Source organism: Gopherus evgoodei, chromosome 11 (assembly GCF_007399415.2).
Source record: "Gopherus evgoodei ecotype Sinaloan lineage chromosome 11, rGopEvg1_v1.p, whole genome shotgun sequence".
Taxonomy (NCBI): domain Eukaryota; kingdom Metazoa; phylum Chordata; order Testudines; family Testudinidae; genus Gopherus; species Gopherus evgoodei.
Window position 1 is genome coordinate 42310464 of NC_044332.1, and position 11374 is coordinate 42321837.

An 11374-nucleotide genomic window follows, 5' to 3' on the forward strand; every position below is an offset into this window, starting at 1 on the left:
GTTTCTCTTCACTGGAAGGAGAGTGGTGGTGATGTGAAGCATGTACGTAGGTAGTTATTGATGGCCGAAAAGGGCTGTCTGAATATGCTGCTTCAACCTGCTGCCACTCCCCCTGATGTAAATAGCACAACTAAGTCCCTGCTGCCTGAAGGAGATTCAGTGAGGTGGGAGAAAGGAAAAGAGGTATCCAGCACAGAATGAATTTCCTTTGATCCCTGTAGTGCAGCAAGAAAACTCATGCCTCTTCCCTTCCACATTTTATGATGCTTCATAAACTTCCTTCAGATTAGTTGGGTGTGGATGTGATGAACAGGCTCTCTAGGACTTTAGTCCCAGCCCCTCTTTGCCAGTTTCCTCTATTTGCACACCTGCACTCTCAACAGAAAATCTGAGTTTATGGTGCCAAGTCTCATAGCATTGTTTACAGAAAATGCTCTTTGTTGTTTTCTACTCCCACCTCCTCTAACATATGTAAGTTATTAAAGAATGTAGACCTTTTATATGATGACAACTCTGACTTACTGAGCAGCAGACATAACTAAACAAGCACCACTAAGACAGTGACGGCCAAGATATTTTTCATCACTTTTAAAATATTTTTTCCTTGCTACGATTTAGAAGCCCTAGCTGAAAACATTTCCCTTCGTTACAGCTGCACGCTGAGGGTTTATCATTGGAGGGTTGTTCATGAGTGCTAAGTTACTGGCCTTGAAAATTTCTTACAAAAACATCACAGAAGAATCTGCTTTATAAACAAGCCAAAAATCACATGCAAAGAAAAAAAATTTACAAGGATTTTGCAACCAGAAGAAAAATCAAAGCATGTCAAATTGTAGGCCTAATACCTGTAACCTAATAACCTTGTAAACTTCTGTTTTCATGGCTCACAGAACAACTAGTACTGCATTAGCTTAAAGCATGTTTCCTAGGCCACATGATGTACCTTTGCCTTCCATAGGCTTATGCATATGTCAGATTCAATTACTCTCTTCTGAATGTTACATATAAAATATGTTTGTAGATCTGGCAAGACCATGCAACTTTTGTGTATGTGGTTGGAGTGGAAAATAAAGCTGTATAAACAGCCTATAGCTAATAAGACAAATTAAATAGAACTAGCAGCTACCTAGAAATTAATTGGCTTTAGTGATGTCTCTTATATCTGTGGTGGGACTTCTTAAAACTGTTTCAAGATAAGTGCCCAATCCTGTAAGCAGAACTCTGGTTAATTCAATGAGAATTTCAGATGTGGAAGGAGTGAGCTTCACATGATATCTTCTTCATTTATTCAAAACCAGTTCCAGTCACTGTCAATCAGAATTCTTTCTGATTCTAACCTTGAGCGAAGAGTTAGTTTTGGTTTAATTATCTAAAAAAAAATGAGTACAATTTAAAACACAGCTGCAGTCACAGTTTAAGGGATACTTACTATAAATCTCTGTACAGTTTGTTTTTATGCAACAAAAATAAAATGGCCATAATCAGAACTCCCTCATCATATTTAATTTCCTAGCCTTTTTGTTTACAGCTTTGATAGCTTGAATAGATTTAAACGTGTTGAAAGGCAGGAGGCTCCAGAGGCATAGCGAATCTCCTTCAACATGCCACACCATTCCTTCGTCTCGTCATCATACCTGCAATTAACAAAATACTGTGAATACAGATCCACTTCAATTTCTTAGCTCTTTGAGCTTGACCTTTTCCCTCAGACACATGTATAACAAGGAGAATAATCCACGTCAAGAGCTCCCAGCAGCCTTTGTGTTAAAGTGTTACTATATAAGAGCCCTTCTTCTAGCCTCCCAAATAAAATGTTAGGATGCTCTGATTCCTTCATGCTCCCTTTGTCCCTTTATCTTACTATTGGCTAGGCACCTTGCAACACGTTTCCCTCATCCTTGGAAGTCTCCTGGTGCCTCTTCCCCAAGTATCTCCTCTCTCCCTCTTCAAATCATTCCTCAAACTCATTTCTTCCCAGAATCCTTTCTACCATCCCACCAATTGCTCCACACACCTTAAGTCACCTGAACAATTCCGGAGTTGCAGACTATATGGGATTTTTCACATATATTGGCTAATTCAGATTCAAACTCTAGAATGTGTGTTTGTGACTCTCAATAAGGGAGTTTGGTCTAGAAGTATATATGTGGATTGCAACTCATCTATCTATTTGTGTATGTGAATGCAATAATAGGGATAATACTCTCCATTTTGCTGTCTCTTTCAGATCATCCTGCATAAGAAAAGTTGAGCTTAAAATTGTTTAGACAACCTAAGAAAGAGGCTTGCAGCATTGTGTACAAGGTGACATTAGGGTACTTTAGCCAAAAAGTCAGAGTGCAACATGTATTTCACTTTATGGAGCTGAACCGACCTAGAAATACTGCACCCCACTCTCCTTTTTCTATACTATAGCCTGCAACTGGCAGGATGTGATTTAGAATGTATTGTTTACATTACTTCACCAGAAGGTGGAAGTATTCTCCAGGTCTAAGTCTCACATCTGTAATACTTCATTACACACAAAGATTGTGCTCACCGGACACTATGGCATGTATATAAATAGTTCATTTATGAAATGAAAGGGTAATACTAATTTGACTTACTCCCTAGCTTCTATAAAACTCAAGGTGAATTTTCCATTTAGGAAATGTGATTACAATAGAACTTACTTCCATATGTCATTAACTTCATTTGGTGCAAATTCCTTGGACTCAAGCTGAACCATAGCAAAACCGCCAATAGCATACAGGGATCCATTCAAGTTGACTAAACTGATAGAGCTTCTCTCCTGGGGGAATTCAGGCATAACCTCCCACCTATAAGTTATTTACAAATAAAACCAAATCAGTCAGACAATACTTTCTAAACATTCTGTTCAGAATGAAAGAAGTATCTGAGATATCCCATGCTGACCGCTATGGTTGGCAGAAACAAAAGGGTTAAGGATTAGTCTGAGGAGCCTTAGCATGTGGGAAAGCCCACAGCATACCAACATTGACATTCTGCTTCTCCATTCACTAGCATGAAGGCCAAAGTGTGCATTCTCAAGATCCTTTATGCAGGGAAGGTCCTCATTTCTTTCTGCTGCAGCCTCCAAAGGTGTATGTATGCTTTCCGTTCATTCTGTTGAACCGGCATTAACATAATGGAGCAAGAAGAGTCAAGCTCATTAGCATTGTCAGGAGTCTTCCACTGCAATATTACTCTCCCCTGTGCAGAATCATAGCATAAAAACCTAAAACACTTGCACAGGTAAACCCAACAAGCTCAATTTTCCTCTCACGCTGATGTAACCCATTCACTCCAGTGGAGTTATTACTGATTTTCAGCAGTGTAAATGCAAAAAGAATGTTAGACTTTCCTGATAAGATAGGTTTAAATGCAGAATGAAAGCGTAAGAGAGCCATAAAAAGTATTAAAGTAGGATGATAGATAATTATCTATATTCTGACTTGCTTTTGTGAAGCATTGGGGAAAAACTAAACGTTTCTACAGGAAAAGGTCATAGAGTAGAAGCTAAAGTCAAATATATTCTTCCCTACATGAATAATTTTTTGGTAAAACTTCCACTTTTTATATTATTAGTTTAATTCTAAATATGACCTGCTCTGGGACAGAATATATTTAACTTCAAGTGTATCTGCTACGTAAAAGATCAACATATCTTTATAGATTTTACAGTAATCTCATTACAATTATGACCTCCATAAATAGTCAGTATACTCTGTAATTAAGAGCATGGATTTAAAACTGAAAATCTGTTTGGAGCTTTTATATTAAATAGTAATTATTTGTGAAGCAAATAGTTTATCCTGAAATGTTTCCCCTGACTTTAACTAACATCTTTATCATTTCCCCCACAATAAAAATTAATTAAAAATAAGACAACTTAGTCACTAAAATTCAAATTAAAAAATTATTTTAAAATGGTCTGGATATGCACTCACTTATTAGTGGTGAGGTCAAAGGCTTCGACAGAGGCTGAAAGCCCTTCTTCAGTGACACCTCCTGCAATCACAATTTTGCCTTTATGGACTGCCACTCCAAACATTGAGCGAGCCACTTTCATGGGAGCCAGATCTCTCCAGTCTCCCTTCTTGGGATTGTATATAAATACCCTGTTAGTACATTTCCTGTGGGGGGTAAAAAGAAAAACTCTAAGCATCTCTGGTAAATCCTTTGAACAGATAAGTTTAAAGAGAGACCTAACTTAAATGGATTTTCTGTGTAACTTATACTCAGTGAAAGAGTGGCACATACCTAGATCTGCAGTGTTCCTGCTCATCACACTTATTTCAGATCCAGGTAAACGGCTAAACAAAGGTGGGTGGGTGCGGTGGGAGGCAGGGGGAAGAGAGAAAGAAAGAAGAGCTGGGCACTTAAGGTTTTTTTAATGCTAACATGTTAACTAGATCATCCTAATCGAATTTGCTCTCCCAAGTGCATTTAGTGCTGTATGAGGACTTTTAATTCTTGCAGAAGTCAATACATACAAGTACTATTTATTAAACTAACTACATGGTTTGGCAAACCTCTGTCTGTGTCTGAGCCACGTTAATCATGATCTTCCTCCTTCTCCTGACTTGAGATTCTCTCATTTCTAACTTAGACTGTATGTTCTGTAAGGCAGGGATAAGGCCTTGTGAGTTTCTGTAAATCCCCATTCACAGCCGTAGCACTGGATATGAATGTTATGCTATTTACACAGTGCCATAATGTGTATGGTGCTTTACACACAAGAAAAAATGTCCCTGTTCCATACAGCTTGGTTAAGATGGTATGTGTTGAGGAATGGTAACAAAGAGAGGGGACTGAGCACAAGGATTACTACAATAAGATTGCACAGTTGCTTTAGTTGATTATATATAACCCTTACAATGTGTGTATTAACACTTATCATACTATCCCTAAGCATGGAAGACTAGAGTTGATAGGAAGAAATGTGTATTTAAGGAGAGATTTGAGGTGTAGATATGGCAGATCAGGTCAGGATAAGAGGTTATTTTCTTAGGGGCTACAGTGTAGTTTAAGATAACCAAATAACTAACACTGTGGACTTTTATCCTTTTGCAGAATATTCTGTTTTGGAGAGATGTATCCACAAAATATGGAGTGCTGACAAACCCAAATAAAAACTGCAGGGACAAGTCTACTATCTGTGAATGAGACACTTTTAAAATGTAACATATATAATTTCTTGATTACAAGAGTCAGCTTGAGGAAACCCTATCTTCTAATGTAGTGGTTTGGTTGCATTAGTGTTCAATGTTGGAAAATTCTAACTCCTCCACACACATTTGCATCTTTATTCTGGTTTATAGGAAAAGTAAGACGATTTGCTCATTGAGTTCTTGAGATCCTCATTTTATATCCTGTACATGAAGAGCAAGCATTTCCCTCCAGGAGAGAGTAAGACAGCAGCACCAAGTAGAGTGATGACCAAGTTGTATAGTAGACAACCTGCTTGTAGAAATTAGCTAATTTCTGATTGTAGCAGACATCTCTTGCACTCATCAGTCAACCCTTTCATGGTGTCCCCATGTTATTTCCCTTTGAGATGCATCCTATTTCCACTCAGGCTCCTAGTCTTTCTTACTTTAATGAAATGATCATAGTATGGCTTCAACTACAGTGCTAACAAGGCTTTGCAATTTGGAATGACTAACAACAGGAGTTTCAGTAGCTGGATACAGTCCTCAATGTGCTGCGAATGTTTTTTGGTGTATAATTTGACCAAGAAGCTAGGAATAAGAACCCAATGAGAAACATTGAATCATGTATGCACAACAGAACATAGTATGACATAGAAACAAAAAAGTTAGCTAATCAAATCAATTGGCCATAATAATAATAATAATAATAATAATTAATAGGTATGTAGTACTTTACATTATAATGGATATTTCATAGATATCATAATGTGATTCCATGTATCAAACCCACAACCAGTTGCAAATAAAGTGAGCTTTGATTGCTGTGTGAGGACACCCAGCTAATCAATGCTACCAATTACCATGAAATTATTTGGTACTTACTTGTCATCAGTCTTTCCTCCAAGACAGTATATCATCCCATTGTGTGAAATTGTTGCATGGCCATATACTTTGAGTGGAAGCTTTTTGGCCTCATTCCATTTTACTGCCCTGGAATTGGAAGATCATACTATTAGGGCAATTTAAATGAAAAAAGGGTTATTTTAAACATGCTCGGTAAACATAAACTGTCAACTTACACAGGATCATAGCACAATACTGAATCCAGAGACTCCTCTGTCTGAAGGTCCTTTCCTGCAATTACATACAGTTTGTTGTCTGACTCTCCCAGACCAAAAAGGCATCTGGCTGAAGGCAGTGGAGGAAGGCCTATCCATTCACCAGCAATGCTATCCAACTGAAAGAACATCAAAATAAGAAATGTCAGGAAAGATGCATAGTAAAAGCCCACACCATGAAAACTGTGTGAAACAGATTTAGATGCAGTAAGTGGATCAGTAGGGCTCTACATTACATTTATTCTAACTGCCCATTCATTGGATAAGCTGATATGTGCCAACTTTTGCCCCCCCACCCCACCCCAGGATAGTTAATGCCAACTTTTCCCTCTCTATTCTCTCTCCAAAACTCCTGGTCATTTTGTTTCTAGTCATTAATTATTACTGAAGTATGGCCTTGGCTCATCATCCTGTACAGAGGGATCAGCAGAGGATTGCTTCCTATACCGTATTAAGGGTGCAAGTGCATCTGCCCAGATGTTTGAATGTTATAATTCTTGACGTCCCTCTGCCATGTACATTGGCCAAAGCGGACAGTCTCTACGTAAAAATAAATGGACACAAATCAGATGTCAAGACTTATAACATTCAAAAACCAGTCGGAGAACACTTCAATCTCCCTGGTCACTCGATCACAGACCTAAAAGTCACAGTATTACAACAAAAAAACTTCAAAACAGACTCCAATGAGAGACTGCTGAATTGAAATTAATTTGCAAAATGGACACCATTAACTTAGGCTTGAATAAAGACTGGGAGTGGATGGGTCACTTACACAAAGTAAAACTATTTCCCCATGTTTATTTGCACCCCTCACCCCCGTTCCTCACACATTCATGTCAACCGCTGCAAATGGACCATTCTGATTACCACTACAAAAGTTTTTTCTCTCTCCTGTTGGTAATAGCTCACCTTAACTGATCACTCTCGTTAAGAGTGTGTATGGTAACACACATTGTTTCATGTTCTCTGTGTGTATATATCTTCCTATTGTATTTTCCACTGCATGCATCCGATGAAGTGGGCTGTAGCCCATGAAAGCTTATGCTCAAATAAATTTGTTAGTCTCTTAAGGTGCCACAAGTACTCCTGTTCTTTTTGCAGATACAGACTAACACGTCTGGTACTCTGAAACCTGTCAAAAACTTTAGTTTCCATTCACTTTCGCTTTGCTGTAAGCAGTTACAGAAGAAGAACAATGGGCAGACAGAGGAAAGACCGTGGGATATTTTCAGAGACCTACACTACATGAAATTGCTTATTTCTACCTATGTCCTTGCATAACCACGTTCCCTGTAGTATCTTAGTTCCTCCCCAGCAGTTAAGAATAGAAATCTTTTTCTTCCTTGTTTTCCAGCCTACAAACTTGTGCGTGTGCGCTCAAAGTAGTGAGGTTTATATTTAGCTCTGAAAGGTGAGGTGCAGAGTTATTCTTGTCCCTTGTGGAAATGAGGTCCATAGTGTATGTCCAGCTCTGGTGAAACTTCTGGCTCCAAAACTCACTAGTTTCCTCCTGTTGGTCAACAGATTATATGTTGCAGTGGAACTTGGGAATTAATGGACACAGATTCCTCAGTTAGTTAAGGCCAGTTCAGGCAGAGCTTTGCGTATCAGGATGGAGAAACTCTTGCATCCTATTCATTATAGCCACGAAAGCTTATGCTCCAACATGTCTGTTAGTCTATAAGGTGCCACAGGACTCTTTGTTGCTTTTTAAAGATAATCAGTGAATCAGTAGTGTAACTAGTATGGGGAACTTCCTTTTGCATATAAGTTCTGATGGAGTAATGTACAATTAGGGACAAATTTCTTGTTGGGCAGTAGCTTAGTTTTCTCCCACCTTGCCAGGCACTTAATGAAGTGGTAAGTGAGGCAGAAGTGGTGGAAAAGCGGGGACTTATGAGTGGAAATGTTGTAGGACTACCATGTTAAAACTTTGAAGGAAACAATCCAAGCTGGTAGTGCAGAAGAGTAGAGATATTTTAGCAGTGTGCTACAGCAGCAGCACTTAGGAACAGCAATGGAGTGGATAAGTGGGATGGGGACAGGAGGGCAGCAGAAATTCAGGGCATTGATCAGGGAAAGATGTACAAGAGGATTCTGGAAATTACATCAATGACTAGCCTCACTCCTATTGTATATGTGTCACTAAAAACCCCATGATGGAATTGTAGCCTGATAATTTAGTTCTAATTCTAGATTCATTTCAGGAAATAATCTAATGTAACAGTTGCCCTGCAAGCAAATTTTTGTAGCAACTCTTGTACTTCATTGATTAGTGCTTTGTCTATGTAAGGAAATAAAACAGTATTAATGTACTTTCTCTCTAGAAAACAAACAGTTCTTTCTCAAAATTTGTACCTATCTCATTACCTTAGTATCTGAATGCGATATATTAATCCATAGCTCATGAAACAGTTGCAATAATTGCTATTTTCAATGTCTGCCAATGACTTTTAAATTATATAATTTAGTATTGCCTTGCTGTATCGTATGCTAACAAAGGATCTGATCTTGTATTCCTTAGGCTAATCTCCCACTGAAGTCAAGGATTTGGAAACAGAGCATACCATATAATAAATCAAGAGATAGTTGAGATACCCAAGGGTACAGAATGTAACTATGTATCTAAAAACCTCAGGATAAATTTTACATAAGCATACTCCTTGAGCTTTTTTTTGTGTGTGCTAATTTTATGATATCTGTGTCACTATAGTTAAGGTTCAGCCATAGTTTGTATTAATAAATCTTACATTTACATGGATTTAAATGTTCACATACACTCTAGGCTGAAATATAGTATTTGGAGCATTATTACAGGCTGTTTGCCAATTTAAAAAGGTTGTATTTAAACTGACATATCTCAAATTACTTCAAGCTTTATAATTTTGGCAATCTGCCAGCCAACAACATGCTAGGACACTTACTGATGTTTTGGGGGCGGGGGGAGAATTAAATTGGTTAGGACACTAAGGGCCAGATTTTTAAAGGCATTTAGGAACCAAAAGATGCAGATAGGCGCCTAGCGGGATTTTCAAAAGTGCCTAGGCACCTCTGATTGAAATCAATAGGAGTAAGGAATCCAGGCACTTTCGAAAATCCCAGTAGGTGCATCTTTAGGTGCCTAAATACCTTTTGAAAAATTGGCCTAAAGTGATTAAAACATGTTAACTAAACTTTAAGAAGTCACCTAGGCCTTAATCCTGAACACAGAGAACATGCAATTCCCATGGACTTCACTAGGAGCACTGGATGCTCAGCACCTTTTAAGAATGTGCCCAAAATGCATATTTTCATAAAAGCTTTTGTTTTAATAGGAATCAATTTAATATTGAAACCTGCCATTAAGGCATCTGTTAAAAGCCAAGCAAGTCAAGTGAAAGATGACATTTGTCCCTAATGGACTATGTTGTTCTGGGGAGGAATTTCAAAGACTACAGCAACAAGCAAAACTTTTACAGGAAAAAATCATGTGACTGAAATTAATTAAATCAAACATTACCCTATTCTACATTTAGAGTTAAACCTAAATACTCTTCAGTAACTTGCAGAAAGTCTGTTTTTCATGTTATGCTAACACCATACTGATATGCCAATGAGTATGAGGCTTATACCTGGAAGAAGTATGACTGTAAAGGCTGATCCTTGTTCTCCTCATCCACATACAGTCCTCCAACGACATAGACCTGATTTTGTTTGGTGACTATGCTGGAATGATTTCTGGGAATCTGTTCTGCCAGGGCTGCCAGGAAACATTCATTCTCTACAGGGTCATAAGCCACTGCAGCTGTATCATTGACCAGAAGAATAAGGTCTTTGACAAACATACCATGTCTCGGAATGTCATTGAGGTATCCAGGGAGTAAATCTTCATCCCCTACATCACCATTTACTTCCCCTTCACCTGACTTTCCTTTGCTTACAGTAGGTTCAGGCAATTTTCCAGCAAAGGCATTCTTAATAACCTTGATTTTTTTCTGAAGATCTGAGTTGCTTTTGATTATATCATCCTTCTCAACATGCTCCTTGAAATATTTTTCTGCCATAAGACGAAAACGAATGCAGTCAAAAACTTCTCCCAGGCTCTTTATTCTGTTCTCTTTGTCTGTTCGGACCCATGTCATTACTGCTTCAAATACCACTTCTTCCTTTTCTACGTTTAAGCTGTCAGGTGAAATAACTGAGATGAGCTCATGGGGAGCAAGCTGCATGAAGTCCTCTTCTTTGCAAATCTGCACAAAGTGGTCTGACACAAAGTCACGGGCAGACAATGCAAGTCTTGGGCAGTCAAGGAGGAGACCTAATCTAAGGATGGCTAGACAATTACCAACAGCAAGTCTTTTCTGAAGATAGGAGACACACACGGTGAATACAGAAGGGATCTGAAAGCGGCTGGCCAAAGCAAAAATATCTTGCACATTAGAATCATTGAGATCAATACTTGCAGAGTAAAGGTACCTGACAATCATATCCAGGATGCTAGGGTCCACATTGTCTAGAACTACCTCCTTTTTTTTCTCTTCACTTTGCTCAGATAGGAAATACTCACGGAAATAAGGACTACAAGCTGATAGAATCAATCTGTGGCAAGGTAAGCTTTTATCACCAGCTTTTAGATAGCAATCAATGAACTTTTTCTCATCCAGTAGTTCCTTGAGGCCATCCTGAAGAAGTGTGGATTGGTAAAGTCGAAGCTCTTCAGTGAGTTCCCTTTGGGAATCCATTTTGTGAATAATATGGGTGTGTGTGGGGGAAACTGAAAGCTTTAGCTGTTGTCAGTACTAAGGTCTGCCTGTAAAAAGGCAGATCAATGTGCTTTGCCCAGCCTGAAGTCTCTGTAATTTAATCTTTCCAACTAAATATAGGTACAGCCTCTTACAAGTTGGAATTTAGGGTGGATGGTAGTGTGGAAAGAAGAGTTGCTCTTGCAGCTGTCATAGATTGAAAGAAGCAACTGTTGCTTTTACTCACTAAAGGCAATCATTATGCATATTTAATCACTGAAACTTGCAGAGTAAGATATTACTCAATGTGAGTAAGGATGGCAGAATCTGGTCTTTAAGGAAATAGCTATGAATCAGGTCTCAAATATAAACACAT

General features: G+C 38.4%; 1 protein-coding gene across 1 annotated transcript; it reads right to left on the reverse strand.

Moving 5' to 3' along the window:
* Positions 1-1258: 1258 nt before the first annotated feature.
* Positions 1259-11081, reverse strand: KLHL41 (kelch like family member 41). The gene is made up of 6 exons (XM_030579436.1): positions 9889-11081; positions 6236-6393; positions 6039-6146; positions 3951-4136; positions 2673-2819; positions 1259-1634 (listed from the first exon to the last, which is right to left on the reverse strand). The coding sequence occupies exons 1-6, from the start codon at positions 10996-10998 to the stop codon at positions 1523-1525; spliced, it is 1821 nt and encodes a 606-aa protein (XP_030435296.1). The 5' UTR covers positions 10999-11081; the 3' UTR covers positions 1259-1522.
* Between the last annotated feature and the right edge of the window lie 293 nt (positions 11082-11374).

Excerpts from the sequence above, each read along its gene's own strand:
- KLHL41 (XM_030579436.1), bottom strand. The coding sequence starts at position 10,998 with ATGGATTCCCAAAGGGAACTCACTGAAGAGCTTCGACTTTACCAATCC. Across the intron at positions 6,147-6,235 it reads GTATTGTGCTATGATCCTGT|GGCAGTAAAATGGAATGAGG; the intron begins GTAAGTTGACAG and ends TTCCAATTCCAG. Across the intron at positions 2,820-3,950 it reads TTTGACCTCACCACTAATAA|GTGGGAGGTTATGCCTGAAT; the intron begins GTGAGTGCATAT and ends AATAACTTATAG.